Source organism: Zeugodacus cucurbitae, chromosome 4, assembly GCF_028554725.1.
Source record: "Zeugodacus cucurbitae isolate PBARC_wt_2022May chromosome 4, idZeuCucr1.2, whole genome shotgun sequence".
NCBI classification, from domain to species: Eukaryota; Metazoa; Arthropoda; class Insecta; order Diptera; family Tephritidae; genus Zeugodacus; species Zeugodacus cucurbitae.
The window spans coordinates 53,996,113-54,024,084 of record NC_071669.1 but is presented as its reverse complement, the minus strand read 5'-3'; the positions used below and the strand labels follow the sequence as shown (position 1 = coordinate 54,024,084).

General features: G+C 34.4%; 1 protein-coding gene across 1 annotated transcript; it reads right to left on the bottom strand.

The window, feature by feature from the left end:
* Positions 1 to 64: 64 nt before the first annotated feature.
* Positions 65 to 27,972, bottom strand: LOC105211046 (prostaglandin E2 receptor EP2 subtype). Its single transcript, XM_011182310.3, has 5 exons — positions 27,085 to 27,972; positions 3,081 to 3,297; positions 2,484 to 2,676; positions 782 to 1,068; positions 65 to 652 (listed from the first exon to the last, which is right to left on the bottom strand). Exons 1-5 carry the CDS (start codon positions 27,336 to 27,338, stop codon positions 476 to 478), a joined length of 1,128 nt encoding a protein of 375 aa, XP_011180612.2. The 5' UTR covers positions 27,339 to 27,972; the 3' UTR covers positions 65 to 475.

Below are 27,972 nucleotides of genomic sequence, written 5' to 3'. Positions count from 1 at the left end.
CAAATGGTGGTAATTCAATTTCATTTACATACTACAAGCTAGCAAAAATCATATTTTGTAACCTAAAAAATATGCTCATATTTTCTTGCAGATAAATATGCTTAAATTTGCTCTATTTTATTAATTTAGCAACATGAAATTTTAAGCACAAAAAATACTTTTATTCTCAAAGCAAATCACATAGAAAGTGCGAATTACACCGCCAGCGGTGCTTGTTTTCCTAACAATAACTACACAACTCTATTTACATATACTAAAAGCATACGAATCGCTCGATTTTTAACTGTATAAAATTAAATATATGAATGTATGTTTGTGTATATAAGACTAATGTAGGAGATCCGTCTGCGCCCAGCAGCTGAGTATTATTTTTATATAAAAATCTCAATCAGTTCAACTTCAAATGCGATGCTTCTAGTAGACACTCGAAGTTGTACAAACTCCTCAGACAGCCATTTCCCTCACTTTGTGAATATCACAGCTGGCAGCGACAGTCCTTAATGCAACCCATTAGTTTGGATTCTTTGGTGCGGCTGAGCACATAGATGTACGGGTCGAAGGTGAAATTCAACGCCATCAACACATCGGCCAAAATGAAGAAGGGATGCGCCTTCGGCACACGATTCGGTAGTATGGCCATGGGTATGGCAATCTGCGGAACATACGTAAGACATGCAATAAAATATTTGTATTCGATATGTATGAACCGAGTAGTCACATTTAATTGCTACAATGAGGTCAATGGTTGTTTATTCAATTGAAACGCGCTTCACACGCTTACCATTTGTGGCATCCAACAGATCACGAAGGAGATGCTAAGGAATGCCATCAGTTTGGCGAATTTAATCTCATCAGGGGATGTATTGGCTGTCATGGTGCCACTATTGCTGCGGTGATACAGCGACGAGCCGCTGCTCGATTTGCCTTCAATGCAGTGTATGCTGCTTTTCTCCCGGTTCAGCGTGTCGTAGTGGATGTGACGTTTGCTGGCACGCTTGCGACTGATTAAACACAGCGCACGCATCACGAACAAATTACAAGCGACAATTACGACGCACAAAAGGGTGCCTGAAATGTGCACAGGAGAACAAACAAACAATTAGGGGGATTAGTTGTGGCGGTTGAGAGAGCTACGTTGCTGATCAAATAAAGTGGCAATTCATATTGATTTTTAATCATTGATATTTATTGAGTGGGGAAAAACTTGCTACTGCTACTAAAATCTTTAATGTCATTTAATAATTTAATATGTATTTAGAAAATAAGAGTCTGGTAAGGCCAGAGAACAAGATTCTTTGCGATTATCGAGGTGAAATTGTAATTTCTATTTATTTACTTGGACCCGAACTGTGCAATGAATGTTAAAGAGAAGATTTTTTGAAAATTTTGAACCATTAATTATATCATTGTCGTCAAAAGAGAATTACAATTCTGTATGATCTCAAGACCTCCTTCTCCTCCTCCTCCTCCTCTATCCGATCATACCCATTTTAACCCCGAAATCGTGGAATCGTATAATAAAGTTTCCGCAATAAAATTGAGTGAACTTAGTAAACATAGTCAGAGCAATTTTGAGCAAATAACTGTCAAGTGTGGACCGAAGTACAAATCCCATGAATTTTTTTATCAAATTTCTTTCCAATGTCAAAGAGGTTCGCACCTATCTTGAAAAATTTGGCCAACAACGTTAACGTCGCGATCAATTTTTCTCCATCTTTTATTGGTCAGAAAAATGTCTGCTATATCTATCTGAGTATTATTTACTTCATTTATAAAAAAACTTCGTCTTACCTAACCAGTATTAAGGGTCTCTTTACAAAGTTTTCACCATATTATTCTCGACAATAAAATTTAATTTGAAGAAGTGATGAAAAACGTCCCTTTCATCACTAAAATAAGTTCTCGAATAAATCGAACTAAATCTGGGTTGATTTTTATCCAGAATATGTTCCAAGAAATCTTTGATATTGAAATGCTCCCTCCCTCATTTATTTGTATTGTAGTGTTTAGCCGGTTATAGCCGTTTGCGAGGCTTTCGTCGATTTTTCATTGGTACTTCGTTTTTTTGTGGTGGGTCCCAAACTCTACGCACAAGCGCGGAAGCGGGTTCGCCTTTTCACTTCAGCTCGCCTTCTAACGGATGTTTGATAGCTATCCAGAGGATACTTGGTCTAAAATCGGAAGTCGTGAGCTGCTTGAGCCACATGCAAAAAAATCGTTCCTGGCCACTCCCAAGTGAATGACAGTCAGAAACTTTCCTCACTTACGTGAATTTCTATACATGATCCCATCCCATGTCTCGCTTCCTCAAAAATCAATTCATATATGTATATCTCATTTTTTTTTAGATTTTAACTTTGTTAAAAACTCTATAGACAACAATTCTTGAAAGAAACTTTTGTATTGCCCAACTCTAAAATCATCATGTTCAAATAACACTTAAAGTAATATTTCCTAAACAAAACCGAATCAAGAAAACTCACCAAATGACATAAACAATATGGCATATGTTTTATTCCAAAATCCCTCGGCGTCGCGGTAACGCAAACACTTGGGATTTGCGGGATCACTCTCATCGATGTAGGCGCCAAAACCGGTGAAGGGCAAAAACGTGACGACCACGGCGATGAACACCAATAAATTGATGGTTTTACGCACAAGCGCGTATGTGATGTGCTGCATTGTACAGTTATGAGTGAAGGAGACGGAAAGCACACAAAATTAGACATAAAGAAGTTTCGATTATAAATGTTATTGGGTAATAATCTTTATATATATTCCGCACACATGCTTGTTATTAAATGCTTAAACTTCAGTAATGCTGAAGCTTTAATGATGTATTACAAATATTATTGTGGAATTTTAGGATTATTTTCATGATAGCAAATATTTCATGATCGGTATAAATTCAAAGGTTTTAAGAATTTTTTATTTAGAGAGAAAGTATAAAAATTTAAAAAGCGTAGAACTCTGTCAAAAATTTCTTAAAGGACTATAAATAATATGAGCTTATTTCTTACAAGGAAATTTTTAAAGAAAATTATTTAATTAAATTTAATTATGTTCCATTTCATACACACCTTATGATAGATGAATGGTCTAGCCAGCGCCATGAAACGTTCAACCGCCATCACTGCCGCTATACAACCGGAACTAAGTCCAAAGAAGCGACACAAAACTTTCAGCGTGCAATCCCAACGCACGTAGGCCTTGAGCTCATCCTCTGGTACATATATTTTAACCAATAGCGTCGTTAGTATGCCGAGCAGACCGATTAGGTTATTTGATACCAAGCAACTGCAAAACAAAGAGTATAATCTTTAATATTAAAGGTTTGCGCTCTCACGTGGATCCAATACTATGAAGTATGGAACTATTTTAAAGGTAGAGATGAGCGTTATATGACAATCGAGTTAGATATAGGGTTGTATATATCGAAATGATCAGGATGGCGAGACGAGACGGATGCCCGTTCGTCCGTGCAATGGATAACTTGATTAAAAATCAAAATCGTCTTGCCATTCTGATCATATCTTGAGAAGGCTTGGTGCACATGTGCCTTGTAAAGTGGACGTGGCCCCGCTCCTAAATAAGTTTTTTGTGAATATCTCAGAAAACAATAAAGCTATATAAACCAAACTTTCTCCAGTCGTTTCTCTTACCGATCCCATTACACACGATTAAAATTGATATAATCGAATAATAACCACGCCCACTTCCCATAAAAAGGTTAGGTTGAAAATTACTAAAAGTGGGTTAACTCACTAACGAAAAACGTCAAAAACACTAAATTTTAGAGAAGAAATAGCAGAAGGAAGCTGCACTCAGATTTTTTTACAAAATGGGAAAATGGGTCTTATGGGTCAAAAACCATATTTCAGAAACTACTCGACCGATTCGAATGAAATTCGGTATATAATATTTTTTGACACCCTGATAACACGGATAAGAAATGGGCGACATCGGTTTACAACCACGACTACTTTCCTTATAACTCAATTTTGAATTCCATCTGAATCCTTCACTTTATAATATATACATTAGGAACCAATGATGATAGCGAAATAAAACTTTACACAAATACTGTATATGATCTGTGGCATCACTTGTACAAAAATTGTTGAAATCGGACTATAACTTTTCAAGGCCCCGGATATCGAACATGAAGAACTCAGTGTCTCATGGTAATTTTTCACCGAAAATATCGGTAAATCTCACAGATAGTTTAATGTTATTTGGAAAAAATAATTTTCTTCTAATAGTATGTCCCTGTCCAAAAATTGTTAAAATCGGGTCATAACTTCCTTTAGCTCCCATATATCTAATTATAGATTTCTCAAAAACACGGGGCTTAATTTCACATATATCGGTTAATATGTGAGATATCTTAGCAAAATTAAGTGATCGTATAGTCTTCTATATAGTGTACCTTGCTGGTGAAAATGAGTGAAATCGGTTCAGGAATTACCTCAGCCCTCATATACTATATACATATATGACAATCATAATTTATTTTTGGTGGGGTGAGTCTTTTGTAGTACATTTTATTTAAAGAAATCTTATACAATCAATTCATAAAAAGTCATAAGAAACTATCATGAAAGTAGGTTTTGGTACTCCAAATATCGATTTAAGTTGTATTTTGGGCCAAAAGCAAGTTTTTTTTTTCTAATGCCATTTTGTCTTGAGATTCACTACCGATTTCATTCACATTTCTCAGTGTTCTGACATAATTTTACTACTTTCACGTAATTTTATTGTGTAAACACATTTCCACGAGTGTGGTGAAAACACATAAACTCAAAATGTTACTTGACTTATGGTACGTTGAGACACGCACGTTCCTCAATATAGGTACATATGTATGCAAATATCTCAATATATCCAGAAAATTTTTTATTACCATTTAGCGGCGACTTGTGTGTTTACTTATGCACGCGTGCCTATAAAATAGCGCATTTACAGCTTAAACACATTAATGTGTCTATTTGCTGGCTTCATGCCATCAAAGGAACTAACGCAGCAAAGATGAGACGCGGTTTCAATACTCAAAATGAAAAGCAAAAAGCCGCTTATGATTCATTGGAATAACATATGAATGGAGTAAAGCTACAAATTCAAACTGATGTCGTAAATATAGAGCTGAAATTAGTTTACATATTACTATTACCATTGAGGTAGGGGAATGTGATTTGGTGTTGTTTGTAAATCTTGTTATGAATGAATATTTTAACTATATATCCGTATTTTGTGTAAATGGTTCCAGCTGTGTTCTGAACCATGTACAAATAGTTTCGGTTGTGCTGTGCTTAGAACTACAAAAGATAAATAATCACGTGGGTGTATTATAAATCGTAAAGGAGGTGGTAATCACCTTTTGAAGCATTATAAATAGGTTTTATACAAGATCTCTATTATTATATTCTAAAATACAAAAATTGCTGATCCTTGATACTTTTGAAAATATTTCTAAAATATCATTTGATAGGTTCGGTTAGATTAGGTTAGTCTGGTAGGCCAAAAAGTCACACATAGATCAATTTTGGTTTCATTTGATACTGCGGTATTCGCCGTTGCCAATGTTCTGAGGACCATAAATCTTGCGCAAGATTTTCCTCTCGAAAACCCCAAGAGTCGTCTCATCTGATGTTGACATCGTCCAAGCTTCTGCACCATACATCAGGACGGGAATAATGAGCGACTTGTAGAGTTTGATTTTGGTTCGCCAGAGAGGACTTTACTTTTCAATTGCCTACTCAGTCTAAAGTAGCACCTGTTGGAAAGAGTGATTCTGCGCTGGATTTCGAGGCTGACATTGTTGGTGTTGTTGATACTGATTCCCAGGTATACGAAATTATCTACGACGACGAAGACTGTCAACAGTGCCGTGGGAGCCAAGACGCGAATGCGCCGACTGTTTGCTTGATGACAGGAGATATTTCCTCTTGTCCTCATTCACCTCCAGACACATTCGCTTCGCTTCCTTCAGTTGTTCAAAAATCACCAAAATCGGACTATAACTTTTCAAGTCTCCAGATATCGAACACGAGGTCTCGAAGTTTGCGGCTATTTTTTGATTGCAAGTAGCGGTAAATCTCTAAGATATTCTAAAGAAATTCAAAGGAGATGTATTCCTTCTAACAGTGTACAAAAATGTGTAAATTCAGGTCAATATTTCCTCTAGCTTATATATACCTCATATTCGGATGTTTAAACTTCCGACGGAATTTATGTGGCTAATATGTGAGATATCTTAGCAAAACTCAGTAAACCTAAAATCTTGGATATACTGCAGCTTGGCGGCAAAAATAGTTGAAATCGCTCCAGGAATTACTCCAGTCCCCATATACTATATATAATGCTTTTTGTTTTCTAGTGGACTTTATTCCAAATACTTGGCTCAAATTATGTGTTCTCTTAATAAAATTAAATAAGAACAAGTAAGGAAAGGCTAAGTTCGGGTGGAACATTTTATACTCTCGCAATTTATTTATTTAACTTTATTTATATTATATAATACACAATTTGACCCACATATTCATCATATGTATATTGTATAAAGTCCATTGAAAGTTGGAAACCCTAATATTAGGTTAGAAGCACCGAGGTCCTCATGTTCGATACATGGGGTCTTGAAAAGCTATGGTTCGATTTCGGCGATTTTTAGAATGGGGCTTCCACACTATAAAGGTAGTATTTGTGCAAAGTTCTGCATCGATATCTTCACTAGCGCTTCCTTTATATATTGTAAAGTTAACGATTCAGATTGTCTTCAAAGTTCTGGTATATAGGAAGTTGGCGTGGTTGTGAAGCGATTTGGCCTATTTTCACAACAAATCATTGAGATGTAAGAAAACTATTACAAACCAAGTTTCATTGAAATCGGTCGAGTAGTTCCTGAGATATGGTTTTTGACCCATAAGTGGGCGATGCCACGCCTATTTTCAATTTTGTATAAAAATCTGAGTGCAGCTTCTATCTGCCATTTCTTATCTGAAATTTAGTGTTTCTTATGTGAAATTTAGTGTTTCTGGCGTTTTTCGTTAGTGAGTTAACTCATTTTTAATAAGTTTCAACCTAACCTTTGTATGGGAGGTGGGCGTGGTTATTATCCGATTCAACTATTTTCATGGTGTGTGGTGGGGTACGTAAGAGAACTGACTGCAGAAAGTTTGGTTTATATAGCTTTATTGGTTTGCGAGTTATATACAACTAACCGATTTGGGGGCGGGGGCACGCCCTCTTTCCCAAAAAAATTAAATCCAAATATGCCCCTTCCTAGTGCAATCCTCTATTCCAAATTTTACTTTTATAACTTTATTTATAGGTTAGTTATGACACTTTATGTGTTTTCGGTTTTCGCCATTTTGTGGGCGTGGCAGTGGTCCCATTTTGCCCATTTTCGAAAGCAACCCTCTCACGGTCCCAAGGAACGTGTGTTCCAAGTTTCATCAAGATATCTCAATTTTTACTCAAGTTATCCGTTGCACGGACGGACGGACGGACGGACGGACGGACAGACAGACATTCGGATTTTGACTCGTCTCGTCACCCTGATCAATTTGATATATATAACCCTATATCTAACTCGTTTAGTTTTATGACTTACAAACAACCGTTATGTGATCAAAACTATAATACTCTCTTAGCAACTTTTGTTGCGAGAGTATAAAAATTAAAAAAAAGTTAGTCCTTCCTTACTTGTTTAAGCTAAAAATTTCTAAACAGATGGCAACCATCCTTTGTTTATGTCAAGTTCAAGCATTTTTAAAGCTTTTCAGTTTTTATTTTAGCTATTTATTTTGGCATAACCTATATCATAATTTTTAAAAAGGTGGCAACCTTCCATTTTCTATATTTCAAATCGATCGACCAAATTACTCGCTCCAGTTTTCACTATGATTACGCTCTGCTTTCTACTTGAACGTTCCATATTTGTCATGTCTTCTTTTCATCAATCAATTGGCTAAAAAGCATTGACTTTAAACTTCCTTAGCAACCACCATGTTGAACAAACATATTCCTCAATTTGTTTACTATAATAAGATGCTCCATACAATATAGACTATAATATAGGTAATATGTTTGTAAATATGTATGTACACCTTCTGCTTTTGATGTTTAATTGGCGAAAGCCGACAAGCTGGAGTTCTCACCATTAAGTGTGTATGTAGGAGTATGTGTGTACCAAATAGCGCAGCATAAATGCTTCTGCGTCATAAAATACGCATTTGTGTACAAAGAAACATACATACAGACATATATGTATATAGTAAACATATATAAATATGTATATAATTTGCTCTTTGATTACAAACACTAAACTTTATAGCTTGAACTTGTGTCTCATCCTGCGTTGTTGTTCCTAGTTGTTGCTACAACAAGCATACATATCTAGATATACATATTTATATGTATGTATGTATATATACAAATGTATGTGTCTTATGCTCAATGTATTTGAGTAATCAGTGAATTAGTTATCAACAAGCGTGCTCATTCTGCTCTTCCGGTCATCGAAATACCACTCATTATGTTGGTATTTGCCTTTTTGGTAAATGAAACAAAAAAAAAAAATACTAAAAATTATTAAAAAAGGAATTCGTAAACATATTTTACGATTTGTTAAAGCAATTGTTGAGTAAAAGAAATTTTAAGTTTTTTAAGCGAAATTAACCTGCATCACTGATAAGCGCATATTTTTGGGTGATTGTTATTGGCAACAATACACATACATGGATATTCAGATAAAAACCGAATTGCTCTCCCATTGTTTTGTTGCCAGGCAATTCATCATTGGCATGTGCCTGCGTGTGTGCTGGCAATGCATAAAAATTTATTGAATTAACGTATATTTACATAAATAAATGAATTCGCATGATTGAATACAAGTTTATAAGGTAGATGGATTTTTTTTTGATAGCGAGAGAGAAAGAGAGAGTTGATCGTAAAAACGACGCAAGTAAATTTATAATCACAATTAAAGAGTCAGCAAAATATTGAAATAAATCACTAATAATAATAAAAATTTGTAATTTTCCACAAAGGTTATATTTGATATAAACCAAAATCCCTTTTGTAATAAGTAATATCGAAAAAGATTGCGCAAGCAATCCTTCCTGGAAATTTCACTTATTTCCTTTACAACCTTTCATTTATAGTAGTACGAAATTTGAATGCTGTAAAAGTTCAACAATACATATTTCCATTCATCACTCAAAGGCACCTTTTCGGTTGAATGTAGCTAATGATCTAGAAAATCTCTTAGTGAAGCGATGGCAATGAGTAGAGTGGTTTGAGAGGAAAGACTGAGAGACTTCAAAAATTGTAATATTGTTCTCACCCATGCATTCAGTGTTTTTGGAGTTCCTTTATATTTATATTGATCTTGGAATAAAATTTCCCCTAAATTTTCTACACCAATTTTAATTATCAAAAGAATGAAAGCAAAAATTTGTGAAAGTTCGTCTAAACATAGCCTGGCCGAAAGATCCATTGCCTTTAGCTTGACTCAAATATAAATGTTTATATACAATACATTAATGTATTTATTAAATAACTAATAATACAATTTATTTTTATACTCTCGCAACTTGTTGCATGGAGTTATATCAAGGAAACCTTCTAGAGTCGTTTTCTTCAGGCATCTCCTTATACAGTCCAAAAATGGAGGAAATCGGATAATAACCACACCTATCTCTCATACAAAGGTTATGTTGTAAACTACTAAAAATGCTCTAATTCAGTAAGGAAAAACACCAAAAACCTTAAATTTCATTATAAAGATGGCACAGAAAGGCTGCACTCAAATTGATATACAAAATTTTAAATGGGTACTTCCGAGCACTTTTGGGTCAAAAACCATATCTCCGAAACTACTCGACCAATTTCAATGAAATTCGGTTCATAATATCTTCCTAGCTCCCGAATGATATTTGATGAAAATAGTCCAAATCGGTTCACAACCACGCCTACTTCTTACATACCGGAACTTTGAAGTCAATTTGAATCGTTTACTTTACAATATATAAAGTAAACACAACTGAAGATATCGGAACAGAACTTTGCGCAAATACTGCATTTATAGTGTGGCATCCTCCTTCTAAAATTCGCCGAAATCGGACCATAAGTTTTGAAGGCCACATATATAGAATATGAGGACCTAGGATAAATAAATTGGGAGAGTATAAAATGCTCGGTTACACCCGAACTTAGCCCTTCTTTACATGTTTCATCTAGGTTGAATGAACCACTCCTTTTTCTCCCAGCTCGTCCCTTAAGATAAGGATAAAGAGATTACTAAATTTTCGGAGTTTGACCCTCATACCGTTTCTATTTTCTTCTACCGAAAAAGAGTTCTTTAGTTAGTCTAGTTTAATTTAAATAATATTTCTAGAGTGCGAAGTCGTCGGTCTAGACTTAAGTTGGATTTTTAAACCATTACGAAATATTTTTTTTATTCTTTAAACAAAAACCGTTCGTTATTCGGCGTTACGTCGATTTGTTGGTCTAGTTGTTGGATTTTTGAAATCTCTCTATATGTATGTATATATGCATATCTTTATATATATGTATGGATGTATAATATTGTCTATAAAATAGTTTTAATGAATATACAACGTTCATAAGCTCCTTTATGTGTGCCATAACTCTCATAAAATCCCGCATGCTGAGCCTCACTAATGACTTCGTTAATTCTCCTCATTTTACATGAATTACATGACCTCATTAATGAGCAGCAACTTTGTTCATTTCGAATCTACAAGTGTATGACGTTACAGCTTATGTGAGCAGATAGTTATTTATATATATTTATATTGACAAGTACATCGAATCATAATTCTGCTATAGTATATGCAAATACATTGATACTGTCAATTCACAGCTGTTCGACGCCTAATGGTCTACAGCAGAATTATATTTCGTTATCTGAGTATTATATTTGCTAGTTCAGAGTTTCATGTAATTGATAAGAGCATAGCATAGAGCATTTTGTAGTTTTGTACTTCACTGTACACTGGATGCATGATTTACGAAAGTCTAAACTGATCTAATTGATATTTCCAGTAAAAAGTGAATCCATCATGGAAGAGACAGACATCTAGAAATAGATTTGTCTCGTGATTTGAATATACAGTGGAACTTCTCTAACTAGAATTACCATAATCCACAAAAAATTTAGTTAGAGAATGGAAGTTCCACTGTATTTATTTAATGCTGCATCTATTTTCATTAGATGAATCAACTCTTGTGTCACTTTTTATATAATAAAATATGAGGCACAACTAATAATTCTAAGCTTAAACAACCATATACAAATATTTATACGGGTAAGGGTCTTCTCTTATCTACATATATGTGGAGACTTGATTACACTTTACAATATATACAATTTATATCAAATAGTTTTCCGCAATTATATAAATCTAAATGTATTTGAATATGAATTTCCACAATAACTGTTTTCACTTGAGTCACCATAATATAATCTTTAAACCTTCTTTCTACTTATTTACAGAACGCTGAGTGGCCACATAATTTCACAACTCGCCAGGCGTTATATTTATTTTTGAAGTAAGTACTTGTATTTAATGATTATTTTTCTGTAATTTATAATTTTATCAGTTAATTTATTCATATTCTGAGAAATTTAAATAATGTTATGACTAATATTTAAAGATTAAAAGACATACATATTTGTCGAATGCTAAAAAGTATTATACTCGTATTATATTGAAAGATTTAGATGTACTTAAAGGAAACGAATTTTTGAAGTAATTAGATTAGGTTTTCAGAGATAAGGAGATATATTTCCGTCGCTGGGTATGAATATAAATAAGTTAAGCCAAGTTAAATTAAAATCAAATTTCTAGTTTAAGAAAATAATAAGAGAAATAGAAACAAGAAAAAACTTTAACTTCGGCAGTACCGAAGTTAATATACCCTTCACAGGTGCATTTCTTTTAGTAACTATGTGTTTAAGCAAATCTAAAGACGTAAGAAAAAGTAAGTAAAAACAAGTAAGGAAGGGCTAAGTTCGGGTGTAACCGAACATTTTATATTTATTTAACTTTATTTATATTATATAATACACAATTTGACCCACATATTCATCATATATTTATTGTATAAAGTCCATTGAAAGTTGGAAACCCTAATATTAGGTTAGAAGCACCGAGGTCCCCGTGTTCGATACATGGGGCCTTAAAAACCTATGTTCCGATTTCGGCGATTTTTAGAATGGGGCTGCCATACTATTAACATAGTATTTGTGCAAAGTTCTGCACCGATATCTTCACTAGTGCTTACTTTATATATTGTAAAGTAACCGATTCTTCAAAGTTCTGGTATATAGGAAGTAGGAGTGGTTGTGAAGCGATTTGGCCTATTTTTACAACATATCCTTTTGATGCAAGGAAACTATTACAAACCAAGTTTCATTGAAATCGGTCGAGTAGTTCCTGAGATATGGTTTTTAACCCATAAGTGGGCGACGCCACGCCCATTTTCCATTTTGTAAAAAAATCTGAGTGCAGCTTTCATCTGTCATTTCTTATGTAAAATTTAGTGTTTCTGACGTTTTTGGTTAGTGAGCTAACCTACTTTTAGTAATTTTTAACCTAACTTTTGTATGGGAGGTGGGCGTGGTTATAATCCGATTTCTTTCATTTTTGGAATGTATTAGGAAGAGGCTAAAAAAACGACTGCAGAAAGTTTGGTTTATATAGCTCTATTGGTTTGCTATATATGTGCAAAAAACTTAGTAGGGGGCGGGGCCACGCCCACTTCCCCAAAAAAATTACATCCAAATATGCCCCTTCATAGTGCGATCCTTCATACCAAATTTTATTTCCATAGCTTTATTTATGGCTTAGTTATGGCACTTTATGTGTTTTCGGTTTTCGCCATTTTGTGGGCGTGGCAGTGGTCCGATTTTGCTCATTTTCGAAAGCAACCTTCCTATGGTGCTAAGAAATAAGTGTGCCAAGTTTCATCAAGATATCTCAATTTTTACTCAAGTTATCCGTTGCACAGACGGACGGACGGACGGACAGACAGACATTCGGATTTGAACTCCACCCTTCACCCTGATCACTTTGGTATATATAACCCTATATCTAACTCGTTTAGTTTTGGGTGTTACAAACAACCGTTATGTGAACAAAACTATAATACTCTCTAGCAGCTTTGTTGCTAGCAACTTTGTTGCGAGAGTATAAAAAAGAAAACATTTTACTAATTCTTTTTAGCCGGGTTGTTTGCTAGGAGCATTAAGGTTATTTAGTTAACCGATCTGAACAATTTCTTCGGAGATTATATTATTACCTTAAGCAGTAATCCATGTCAAATTTCGTAAAGATACCACGTCAAATGCGAAAATTTTCCATACATCGTTCGGTTTGTATGGCAGCTATATGCTATAGTGAACCGATCTGAGATTTCGGAGATTAAATTATTTCTATGAGCAATAACACACACCAAATTTCGTGAAGATATGTAGTAAAATGCGGAAGTTTTCCATAGAAGCCCTTGATTCCGATCGTTCAGTTTGTATGGCAGCTATATGATATAGTGTTCCGATATCGGCAGTTCCGACAAATGAGCAGCTGCAGAGAAGCTTTGCAGAGAAAATAACATTTGCAAAATTTCAAAACGATATCTTAAAAACTAAAGGACTAGTTCGTATATATACAGACAGACAGACAGACGGACATGACTAAATCGACTCAGTTCAACATACTGATCATTTATATATATACTTTATAGGGCCTCCTTCTGGGTGTTACAAACTTCATGACAAACTTAATATACTGTTCAGGGTACAAAAAAGTCACACGGGAGGGATGTCTGGCGAATATAGAGGCTGAGACATCGTTACAGTATTGTTTTTGGCCAAAAATTCATGAATTTCCGTTTTTTTTGAAAACACAATGTATTTCTATTCCTTACATGCTCAGCTCAATTAAAGAGTTTATCAAGAACTTAATAGCCCTTTCACACAAGAGCTAATTGATCAATTAACCGGCCTCTGCTCGATGAAAAGGCAGATTAAGATCGATTTATCATACAAAATAAATATCTACATAAATTTTTAATTAAATTTTAATCGACTTGAAAATGAAATACAACTATGCGACAAAGACCGTATTTGTAATTATATATACGTCCTTTGTCTGCGAGTTGTTGCTAATTATACACGATACGACGGTAGATGTCGCTGCTAGCAATCAGCACCAACTTCTTATGAAAAGCAAAAACAAAAATGTAAAACAGCTAATCGATTATCGAGCAGCCGGCAGTAGTGTTAAGGGCAAAAACTGGTTTCTCAATCAAAATTTTAATTAATTTGGGTGTGTGAAAAGGCTATCACGGGTTCCCAATCATATTATCAACTAAAGGTTGTACTGCGTACTGAATTGCACTGAAAATTATAGATCTCCTCGATGAACACGTTCGGTTTATTGCGCCTTTAAGTTAATGGTGTTTAGCCATTAATCGCTGAGTTTGTTGAAATTTATTTGACCGTTTTATGCAATTTCCATTGGATTGGTACGTGATATATCCAATTGTTGCGCTCGAGGGCGAGTTAATGATCCAGAATTGCAAAGAGCCAACTCATCTATTATATAATAGCCTGGCAATCACACAAACTGTTGTTATATATTAGACTGCAACAAGCAACATAGTTGAATCGTTTCGGCTAAGTAATTTTTATTCAATATATCCACTTGTTGGACTACTCTTTTTGGCAATAATATGCTCTGCTGTGTCTGTCCATAATAATAAGTGAATATTTCTTCCTTAAAACTATTCGACTAGAACTTTGTTTTTGTTTCTTTTTTTGGTTTGTAATCTTATGCATCTTCTTTTACCACCTTTAAGCTTAAATTATTACATTAACCTCCAATCGCAGCGTCATCGAACCTCGAGCAATGAATATTTTATTGTGGTCTAGCTGTTGCCAAGCCATTGGGGAATATGCTAGTCACATTTTATGGTATAAACACAATTGGATATACAAAATCTAAGTACACCAACCAACCATGCCCTGCAACCAAAAGCAATGACTTCTTCGTCTATTGACTTATTGCTTAAATGGATGAGTGAATGCTGAATATATTAGGTTAATTCAATCACAATTTACACGTGCCAATCAGAGAAATTCACACTTCAGAGATTAGCGAATTGTAGATAGATTTCTAAGAAGGGAAAAATTCGCAAAAACCATTGCGCTTTTAGTGATATATATATGTATATTCATATGTCAGTATGTATGTATATGGGTGCAGCAAACACTTTGTCAGCCACTGCGTATGATGAACTTTAAGCAGGAAGAACTGCTATTGAACCGAGTGTGCGTGCTGAATGTTCGATTTAACTGACGAAAAATGAAATTGAAATTGATGGCATCCACATAAATATTCAAGAAGCAAGTAGCAAAATGTAAGTCTATAGAAAAAATCACTTGGTCTGTCAATTGCAGGGGTGAACAGTTTTGGCAAAAAGTTTGTAAAACGCCAAGGGCTTAGATACTGACAAATATGGTATAAGCAAGTCCTATGTATTGTATATACGGTGTGAAGTTTAATATATATATACCCACATAAGATAAATAGATTTATTGCGCCCAAGCGATAAACCAGACACGGGCAGCTGTGGCCTGCGGCCTGCTTGACAAGTAGCCAATTCGTTGTAAAATTCAAGAATAATAAAAAATCACCAATGTATATGGGTAAGGGACATTAAAGCGATGAAAGTAGTAAGATTTTGTATTTTAAGTGGCATAAAATGCTGGTCGTGTTCAGTGTACTATTTTTCTTCGATGTTCCTTTATGCATATAACTATGAATTTGACTACTAAGGGATCCAGGATACAATGTCAAAATTAAACCAGCTGATGATGTTGGCTGATAATATATGCAGAGGATAAAAATATTTTTGATATTGAACTTGAAGCAAAATTTTTCAGATCATAATCATTACATACATATGTATGTATAAGTATAATTTGTGTGATAAAAAAATAAAAATAATGGGAATTTTTAATTTTTTTATTATATTTTAAAGGTTAGGTTAGGTTGAGTGGCTGTCAAGCGACGCACCTAGGCTTTTGGGAGGCCCATTGTGTTACCACTGGGACTGAGATCTCCCACACTATCGAGTCATCATTGAACCACCCTGTGGTCCTGATAAAGTGAAAAAGTTCACACAATTTGACATGAGCAACTTCGCCTACATCCTCGAGAAAACCGTGCCCAATAGTTGCGACTCTTTTTCTGTACAGAGCTTTGCAGCCACAAAGAAGGTGTGTAATCGTTTCTTCTTCTTCTTCTTGGCAGCTCCTGCAGTAATCAAGGGTTCTTTTTTCATTCCTCTTAAATTTCAATAAGCGACAAGTACGGCTCTTATTCCACTCTGGCCACGTTTGTCTGCTTACGGAGCAAGTCGTTACTTGTTTCCATTGCGATTCAGCCGTATCTACTGCATGTTTATCGATTAAGTATTTGCAGGTTGCCAGAGGTATATAGATTGCCTCTTTATCGGCCTCCAACTGCAGTGTGGTGCCCAATCTGCTTCATCTGCCACACAGTTCCCAGGGATGTCACTATATCCTGGGACCTGAAATATGACGTCATTGTCAATAATAAATCCAAGCATTCTTTCACTTAGAAGATATTCTATGAGACTTTAATGATTTTAAAGATGCTTGACTATCCGAGAATATGAATATTTGTCTGGTCGCTAACACTCTTTTTGACAGAACGAGAAGACTTTCTTTAACTGCAGTGATTTCTGCTTGGAACACACTGCAATTATCCGGTAGCCGGAAGGCGATTCTGGTATCTAGTTTTTGTGAGAATACCCCATCTCCAACTCGTTTGTCTAGTTTTGACCCGTCCGTTAAGATACTTATCACTGAAGCTTTGTCCACTTTTCCCAGAATGATATATGTAGTTCAGATTTTAGATTCATTTCTATAGGATTGCGAAAATCTGTCCTATTTGGTAAAAATGGGAACTTGCCAAGTATACTAGAATGTCCCCTATTGCAGTTTTGCAGTAGTGAAGATTCTCTCAGTCTAAGTGCCGATTTCGCCGCCTGCTGCTTACAGAATATGTCTATAGGCAGTAAGTACAGAATAACATCTAATGCCTGGCTCGGCGTTGTTCTGAGAGCTCCACTGATACATATACATGCTGCTCTCTGTAGACTTTACATGCTCTTTACTACGTACTTCTTGTTTTCATGAGGGTTTTCATGAGCTTAGCGATTTTTTATAAGCTCGCACTTCGTAAAGGGTGATTTTTTAAGAGCTTGATAACTTTAAAAAAAAAAAAAACGCATAAAAAACGCAAAATCTCATCGGTTCTTTATTTGAAACGTTAGATTGGTTCATGACATTTACTTTTTGAAGATAATTTCATTTAAATGTTGACCGCGGCTGCGTCTTAGGTGGTCCATTCGGAAAGTCCAATTTTGGGCAACTTTTTCGAGCATTTCGGCCGGAATAGCCCGAATTTCTTCGGAAATGTTGTCTTCCAAAGCTGGAATAGTTGCTGGCTTATTTCTGTAGACTTTAGACTTGACGTAGCCCCACAAAAAATAGTCTAAAGGCGTTAAATCGCATGATCTTGGTGGCCAACTTACGGGTCCATTTCTTGAGATGAATTGTTCTCCGAAGTTTTCCCTCAAAATGGCCATAGAATCGCGAGCTGTGTGGCATGTAGCGCCATCTTGTTGAAACCACATGTCAACCAAGTTCAGTTCTTCCATTTTTGGCAACAAAAAGTTTGTTAGCATCGAACGATAGCGATCGCCATTCACCGTAACGTTGCGTCCAACAGCATCTTTGAAAAAATACGGTCCAATGATTCCACCAGCGTACAAACCACACCAAACAGTGCATTTTTCGGGATGCATGGGCAGTTCTTGAACGGCTTCTGGTTGCTCTTCACCCCAAATGCGGCAATTTTGCTTATTTACGTAGCCATTCAACCAGAAATGAGCCTCATCGCTGAACAAAATTTGTCGATAAAAAAGCGGATTTTCTGCCAACTTTTCTAGGGCCCATTCACTGAAAATTCGACGTTGTGGCAGATCGTTTCATCATTCATGATGAAATGTCAAAGCATACTGAGCATCTTTCTCTTTGACACCATGTCTGAAATCCCACGTGATCTGTCAAATACTAATGCATGAAAATCCTAACCTCAAAAAAATCACCCGTTAGTTTATTCGTGAATTCTTTGCCAAAAACAATACTGTAACGTCATGGTCATGGCTCTGTGTGACTTTTTCAAATTTCCAAAAATAAATAGAACCTTAAATGGCCGTCAAACACACGAGAAATCGCTGAAAGAGCCATATGCTATCCCAAAAATCGAGTTTGAGAAGTATTTCAACGATTGGAAGAGGCGCTGACATAAGGTCATAATAGCGAATAGGGACTACTTTAAAGTTGACAACATTATTGTGGACGAATGAATAAATATTTTTTCAAAAAACGAAAATTCCCGTTATTTTTTGAACACACATCGTAGTTCTCAACATTTTTTTTTAAATGGAATAGAATATATTTGATTGACGCACCATAAACCAGAAAGTAAATGACAAACAATTATTATTTTTAATAATTTAATTATAATTTCACTTAAAAAAAAATTTTTATCAAAACAAAGTAGATTTCTCGTTAACAGCAAATGATGTCATGTCAAATGCACAGAAGAAACCACAACTGTAAATAATTTGTTTTAAAATAATTTTGTTATGTTTAGCTCTAAATATATATTTTTTTATATTTTCTTATTCATTGCTTGTGTATTTTCAGCATGCAACTGAAGTAAACATAATAAAAATAATATTGTGAGTCAAGTGACCACAGATTATACTAATCATAAGGAGATTTTATATATTTGTATTTGTTTTTATTTTTATTTTATACATTCCTGTCACAATTAGCGATAAATTAATGAGTACTTCGTGAAAACCTAGTGCAAACGGTAAAGTTAAATGCAAAGAAATATATTTACACATACATACATACAAACACACTTAATTACACACTGACATTCCTGCTTTAAGTAGAATGAGTACTTAATAAAAATGCAGTGCAAATAGTGACCAATGACTTGAGGAATTAAGCATTTGACACTTTTATCGGGTTGGCAAATAGCAAGTGAGTGCATACATACATACATACATATCGATATTGTTTGTATTGTAGATATTTATTTGTTTTGAAATTAACGCGAAATCTATTATTCATCCAAATAAAGTTGTTCAAAAAGCTGATTTTCCTTAGTCCAAGTGCTTAATCCAAGCATATATCTGTGTATATAGTTGTAGTCCTTAATAAATACTCATGTAAATTGCAAAAATATCGACAACATTTTCAAATTTTGCATTACATTATACATATGTATGTATAGTCAGCTTGGATTAGTGTATTATCACAAAACACTTCCACAAAAATGAAAAAAAAACAAGTAAGGAAGGGCTAAGTTCGGGTGTAACCGAACATTTTATTCTCTCGCAATTTATTTATTTAACTTTATTTATATTATATAATACACAATTTGACCCACATATTGGTCATATATATTGGATAAAGTCCATTGAAAGTTGGAAACCCTAATATTAGGTTAGAAGCACAGAGGTCCTCGTGTTCGATGTATGGGGCCTTGAAAACCTATGGTCCGATTTTGGCAATTTTTAGAATGGGGCTGCCACACTATAAACGTAGTGTTTGTGCAAAGTTCTGCACCGATATCTTCACTAGTGCTTACTTTATATATTGTAAAGTAAACGATTCAGATTGTCTTCAAAGTTCTGGTATATAGGAAGTAGGCGTGGTTGTGAAGCGATTTGTCCAATTTTCACAGCATATTATTGGGATGTAAGGAAACTATTACAAACCAAGTTTCATTGAAATCGGTCGAGTAGTTCCTGAGATATGATTTTTGAGCCATAAGTAGGCGACGCCACGCCCATTTTCTATTTTGTAAAAAAATCTGAGTGCAGCTTTCATCTGCCATTTCTTATGTGAAATTTAGTGTTTCTGACGTTCTTCGTTAGTGAGTTAACCCACTTTAAGTAATTTTCAACCTAACCTTTGTATGGGAGGTGGGCGTGGTTATTATCCGATTTCAACTATTTTCATGGAGTGTGGTGGGGTACGTAAGAGAATCGGCTACAGAAAGTTTGGTTTATATAGCTTTATTGGTTTGCAAGTTATATACAAAAAAAATATTTGGGGGCTGGGTCACGCCCACTTAAAAAAAAAAATTATATCCAAATGTGCCCCTCCCTAATGCGATCATATGTTCCAAATTTTATTTTCATAACTTTATTTATGGCTTAGTTATGACACTGTATAGTCAGGGTGCCAAGGAATGTGTGTTCCAAGTTTCATTAAGATATCTTAATTTTTACTCAAGTTATCGCTTGCACGGACAGACGGACTGATGAACGGACAGACATACGGATTTCAAATCCACTCGTCATCCTGATCATTTATATATATATAACCCCATATCTAACTCTTTTATTTCTTGGTGACACAAACAACCGTTATGTGAACAAAACTATAATACTCTGTGCAACAGGTTGCGAGAGTATAAAAATTATCAAAATAGTTATCGGAACAAAATTCCCGACCTATTTAATGCGAGGATCAATACTACTCTTAACAGCTTATTATCATCTAAGACTATACGTTAAGGTCTACAACTTTGCTTCCGTCGTTTTTTTTTTTTTTTGTACATTTAAGGCTTTTTTCACTTAGGACAGCCTCACGATACGTATCCGAAAGCATTCGATGAGCCTCAGCCGCACTTTTCTTTGAGTTAAAAAAGAAAAGTAAAATTTCCCGCAAATGTAGGGATGCAAACATCGTGAAATGAAACATCAATGGTTCGATGTATCGATGTTTCTTCAAAACCCATCGAAATCAAAAACATCGGCCAATAAAACATCGATATATCGAAACATCGATATGTTTTTGAACTTTTTTTAAATTTAGTGTGAAAAGCTAAGGGATACAGAAGCAGAAGCATAAATAAATGAAATTTAGTACATCTTAACTTGATACATTTTATTTCACTTAGCATTATATGTCTGTTAAAGTTTTTTCTCAATAAATAACATAATTTCAAAACAACGATATGGAAAGTTTTTTCACTGTCATTTCTTTCCGATTTTACTTCTGCGTGATAGTTGCCCTGAGTTTAGAAAACAGTCGTTTACTCGACACTGAAGTGGCCACAATGTGTAAATATTAATAAGCCTATTTATACAACTCCGGAAACACAGCATTCGTGTCAACCCAAACTCTATTAGCTTCAGATTGGTAGGGGTAACAGCCGAGATACATTTTCTCTTCAACCTTCCGTCATTGTAAGTGTAGATAAATTTGACAGCTTACATTTCATCTTTTGGTGTACCAAATGTTTATTTTGGTTCCAAACATCAAACGAGTATTCTGTTTCACACCCATCCGAAGATTCTGTTGTATCAGCGCGATTCTTTAAATTTTTAATGAAAAAAAAAAGTATTTCTTTTAGCCATAGCATCTTTAAAATGCAGTAATTTGAATCTCTGATCTAATGCAGTAGCCTACGCCAGAATTAAATTGTATAAATAAATCATAAAAGTAACCGCAGTATAGTCCAAGCGCACATTCTCTTAACGAATTCTCCGTATTTTACAAAAATCGAATTCCAATGTAATAAAGCGTATCCAAATAGAGGCTTTCGAGTTAATACCCGAAAAAGCGTGAAGGTGTGAAGTCAAAGTTTTATATAAAACATCGACATAAAACATCGTTGAAAGTGACATCGATGCATCGATGTTTTTAGATTCGAGACATCGATGGCTAACATCGATGCTTTTTGACGAAAACATCGATGTTTCAGAAACATCGATACATCGTTTGCATCCATACGCAAATGTCGAGAATTCAGCTCAAAAAGTGACATTTTCAGTTGAGAATAAGTTTGGGATGCAAACAGATCTCTTCAAATATTTTGTTGAGCTTATGTTGACACATATGTTCAAGATCGATATAAAAAAATCGATTTAATCGACCAGTGCTTGACCCTAGAGACATCTATTGGAAAACGGCGGAAGCAAAGTTGTAGACCTAATAGTTTGTCGATTCTTATCGTGCTTGTTCACTCTTAGCAACGGCTCCTGTTCGAACATTACCATTTTTCATTCCTTCTCGCAGAGTACTAAGACTTCAGTGATAATTTTGAGATAATGATCTCTTCGTTCATCTCAAAACTCTATCATTACTCTCTTCATGTTTAGATTCGCACTGACGGAATTTTTATCAAAGATATAAGATATCCTTCGTCGTAGTTAAGGTTGTACTAAGGTCTTATTAAAATAAAATTTTCGAAGAATATCTCTGCTGTAAATACTATTTAATAGTCTGATAATTATTATAATAAGTTTAGACGTGTTTTTATAAGTCTGGCGGTTTGCGTTTGGTAAAAGCCACACTTTGTTGTTTCTTCATGAATTTTGATAATTTCTTACAAATTCTGGCTGTGGACGACACACAGAAAAGAACCTTTCTCAAGGTTATGAATCTTTTCTGAAAAAATCAATAAAAAATATGTCTCATGATATCATTAATTAACTCACTTAGGTATCCCTTAGACATAAAAGATTGTGAAGGCATTAATAAAAACAATACCGTAATGATGCCACAGCCTCTATATTCGCCAGACATGACTCCGTGTGAATTTATAATTTTTCTTCAAAATTCGTTATACCTTAAACTTTATAAATTTAATATTTTATAAATATCTATACATATTATCGCTAAGTTAATAATAATTCTGAAAGCGATAAGTAAACAATGTAATTATATGAAAGTGAGGAAGCCATGCTTTTTACTTGATTGAAGCTGACAAGCAAAAAATAAATGAAATTATTTAATGCTGACAGGAGCGAATTAAAGAGAGCAACTTTTTAAATGCGCCCAAATGCCAAAAATATTTACTCAAATACAATCTTTTTTCTTAAATTCTTCTTCCCTCATTTGTTTACCACGGCGTTTCCAATGAAAGGCAAATAGAATTTTTAGCTTTTCGCAGCATTTAATATGATTTGGGCACACATATTTATGTACATGCAATATATACGGAGTTCTTACATTGGAATGCGTGCTATTGGTAAACGGTGGAGAACCAATTTCATTTTGATTGATCAGCCAACTGTACAATGAAACTTTTTGCAAAATGTCAAAAATGTTATGGCAAAATTCTCATCGATAAATGAGGAGCAATGCAAACGTAGATAAAGAACTATTTTTAGTTATTTCAGCAGAGAATTACTATGCGAATGCTGGAAAGCACTGCGGTTGTTCTACTCGAGGGATTTCACATTATACTCGTATTTAAGGAGTCAGTAGAGAACTTATAATTTCAATTTCATTACTTAATATAAAAGCCTCTGAATAACGCGGTCCATCACCATGTTCACAATTTCCCTCTTTGTATAAAAATAACAATAAAAGTAAAATATCTTCCATTGCAACAAATTCTCTTTCACAACCATCCACAACGAGATATTTTATTTGTAAAGAGCACTGTGAAGAGCATTTTACTTCTCAACAATTTATAAAGAAGAAAGCTTTTTATTTTAGACACAGAATACGAAATGCTTGATAAATTTCGATTTTTTATAAATTATACATTTGTTGAATTTGTAAAGTGTTGAATAGGGTTGTTTTTATATCAAAAAATATTTTAGCAACAAACAAACGCTGAAAGTAATGTAATTTATAAGTGATATTTGTGTAAGACAAAATAAATTTCTAAAGATTCAATAGCAATTATTGTCAATTTTGGTCTGAATACTAGAATCTCGGACTATAAACTGATTGAAATAAAAATTTATAAATTTTCTCAATAAGAAATATCATGCTCGAGCGCAATCCCATGCAAGAAATATCGTGTAGCGTTTAATTTTTACTATGAAATCTTCATACAGATGAACACTTACGACTACATATGTATCTGTATATTGTACAAACGCGAACAAAAATGTGAGCTGATTCTCACAAGCAATTATATTAAATAGACCGGCTAGCAGTCAAGGACCGATGAGCACACTTTTAAACGGGAAATTGGACAATCTGATTTCGAAAATATAATTTAATTGAAGAAAAATATGAGTCAATCTAAATGCAATCGAGTGAAACAATGAACTTTGTATCCATCTGTAAATGAGCTAAGACGTAATAAGAATGAAAGGCTTTATAATGTAAAGCTAAAAAAATTACGTTTTATTTAAATAATTCTTTGGACGCATTGTAAAAAAGACTGTAGATCGTATAAAATATATTTTTTTACAAATAGTGAGTATTTATAAAATTTTGTTAATCTCAAGAACTCTCTAAGCTTTATATCCACATTGAAGATAATATAAAGTGAGTTAACGTTATATATTTAGGCTGATCACATTTGGATGGTTTCAGAATGATCTTTTATGATACCAAAAGTACATCTAAAGATAGATCACAACTTTAATAAGTCTTCTTAAAGAGACTTTCGACAATTAACCGACCTTGCCGAGAGTAAGTAGTTCGATGGATCTCTGGGGATCTACCCTGGTTCTGGAATGATCTTGCAACTGTGTAAGGTGGTCACCGTCTCTGCGGGCTTATTATTTATGCAGCATAAGTAACCTTTGATCTGATCTGACCTTCTTAAAATTACCATAATTTCTCACATATCATTAACTATTTAATGTATGCCAAGGGTTCTTCTAAAATCAAAATCAAAACTATCAACAGCACTCCCCCGAAATACAGCTGCATTTTTATAATGTCTTCATAAATTGTTTTGACTAAGAGACACCTAAAGTGAGTTAATTTATGATATCATTAGACACATTTTTTGTTAAATTTTTCGGAAAAGGCTCATAACCTTGAGAAAAGAAAAGGTACCTTTTCTGTGTGTCGTCTACAGCTAGAATTTGTAACAAATTATCAATATAAAATGCAGAAGAACACCGGTCAAGTATACCGAAGCAGAAAAAAGGAAGCAATAACTTGCAGCGGACAACAGAAATAAGTTTATATTGTTTACAAGCCGAACAGACACACGTGTGCTGACACATATGTGTGCATATATAACTGTAACTCATACATAAGCTGAAAAAGGCGCAATATTGGCAAAAAAGAAAGTCATATGAGAAAGCACACAAGTGCTAAAGCTGTGGGACATGCTTTTGTAATTACGGTTTTTTTCGCAAACTTAGATTTAGGTTATGTAATATTTTCTTTGTAAGGGATTAGCAAAAATAATTAAATTGTCGAAACGTGTATCTCACATATAGCCAAGCAAGTAGCATAAATAAGACTCATACTCAAGAATAGACACTTGGAAGTAGACTTTCTGTGTTGAACGTTAGTTGTAACATACATTAGTTGTTGTTGTAAAGGTAATGTAGGCAAACTGTTGACAGTGTGTTTCAATGTTAAAGGTGTTTCAATGAAATTATGTCATGTGATTAAAATGTTATTAGAAATCAAATTTATGCTGATGATCGAACGTTTTTGTAAAAAGAAAGTCTATTTAATGTCTAAACTTTTAATAAGTATTAATTAAAAACAGCAAAAAGCTAATATTAACTTTTAATAAGATATTTTTACAAAATATGTTTTGGATAAATATTACTCATACGACCTGTAAGACCTGTATTTCGTTCAGCAAAAGTTTGTTTTCTGAGCAAAATGTGTTCATATTGTTTTAGTTATATATGTATATCGAATGCTAAAAACAACATAACCTAATTTGATCATTTTTAAATTCTCAGTATCAAGCTAAGGGATCGACGCAAAATTATTCTTTATAAATATTACTCATACGCCGTGTCCATAGGTTTCTTAATAAAAGTTTTTTATAGATATTTGGAGAAGATATTAAACTCATATAATTTAATGTTATAGCCAATAATTTAGCTTTATTATGAAGCTGAGGGATTTAAAAATGAATTCGGGAAAGAAAGACGCCGATAGCCCCAATTTCCATCCATTTTTTGCAGCAATTGGTGCCGTATGTCAGTACTAATCCTTGTTCCGTAGTAAATCTGTTCAATATGAATTGAAAAATCAAAAACTGGGGTAATTTCTCGTTGACACCCTCATAAAATCTGTCTATAACTTTTCAAGGCCCTAAATACCGAACAGGAGAACCTCAGTGTCTGCGGCTAATTTTTTACCGAAAATATCGTTAAATCTCTGGAGATATTCTAAAGAAATTAAGAGGGACTTTTCCATATTATAGTATATCTCTGTGCCAAAACTGGGTAAAATCGGCTCATAACTTCCTCTAGCATCCATATGTCTAATATTCGATGTGTCAAACATCCGCTGGACTTTATACCGTATATATAGGTAGATATCTCACCAATATTAAGTGAAAATACTATTCTGGATATAAAGCAGCTTGGTGGCGAAAATGAGTGGAATCGGTTTCACAATTACCTGAGTCCCCATATACTATATTATGATTTTCATAATTCTAGTAAATTGTATGCCAAAGTGTAAGGGTGTGTGCTATTTTATAAAATTTTGTGGAAATAGTTTACTAAAGCTAGTTCATCCTCCAGCTGAAATATATTCAATGTAGTGATGAAATAGGTCTGGACCTTGGTCTAGCCCCAAATCTCTATACTAATAAAATTATACCAATATCTGAAATTGTTTTTATTTTTTTTTTGAGCGTTGCCAATGCGAGAGTATAACGTTTCGGGTAGACTCCCCCTCCCATTCTAGCTTCCTTGCTAGAATATACCATTCAGAAATTCATTCAGTCTCATACTAGTTCAAAACGGAAGCACAACTAGTTCCACTTATAACCACAGGAAGAAGATGGTTTACAGGTCCTTGGTTTCATCAAAAAAAATACTGATTTCCCGTAAAAATTATCTTATATTTATAAATACATTTTCAAGATGTTTTTAATAAGTCTGTAGTTTTTTTTTATTTTTAGTAACTAGTTGGGAACTGCTTGTACTCGTAGCCAATTTTTTATATCTTAAATATCTTAAATCATAGCTACTCACCGTAACAACAACGTATACTTGCTATTCTTCGTCGCCTTTTTGCGCGCCAAAATCGCCAGCGCCAAAGAATTGCCAATAACGCCAAGCAACAGCACAAAGCCACTGAATAGCAAGCGGCGCCGATTATGATACAAAGTCAGTGATTGTTCGATGATGCTTGGCGTGGTGCTTGTGGAGAGATTCGTAATGAAATCACTTGTTGTGGCTTCCTCAGAGTCGAGGGAGTTCAACGTGGATAGACTGATATTCGACATATTTGTTGTTATTGTTATTTTTGTTGTATATATATTTTTTTTTAATTATTTGTTTATAAATCGTTGAACTTTTGGGCGGACGTTGTGCTCTTAACCCAAACACAAACACAACTCAAATGCACTGAGTCAAATACAAATTGCATACACTAGTGGTTTTTGAATTTTTTGGTTTGGTTTTTCATATTTTGTTTTTGTTGGAATCACCTTCGAAGTTCTTGTTGTTATTTAGAAAAATTATTTTCCGCACATTTTTGCATTTAAAAATACACCGCGATTGCATTTGTGCAGCATCATTGAGGAAATAAGTTTCAAATTACGATTTTTTATTCAAAAATTCTTTGCCCACACACACACCAAATGCATATGAGATATATGTACATATATGTACATATGTGTTTGTAGTGCATATATGTAGTTTCTCGTCGCAACTTTCCCGCCTTCCAGCTAACTATAATACCAGCTATTTTCATGAATTAAAACGCAATTTAAAACTTAAAGTTCACACACACACACACAAACACTAACAAAACACAAACGCCGTTCGCTTGCTGTGCCGTGCTCTGCTATGCGCACTCGAAACTGTTTACATCCAATCGTTTACGCGGCTCGTGGCGTACTATCGCAGCGTATGCCA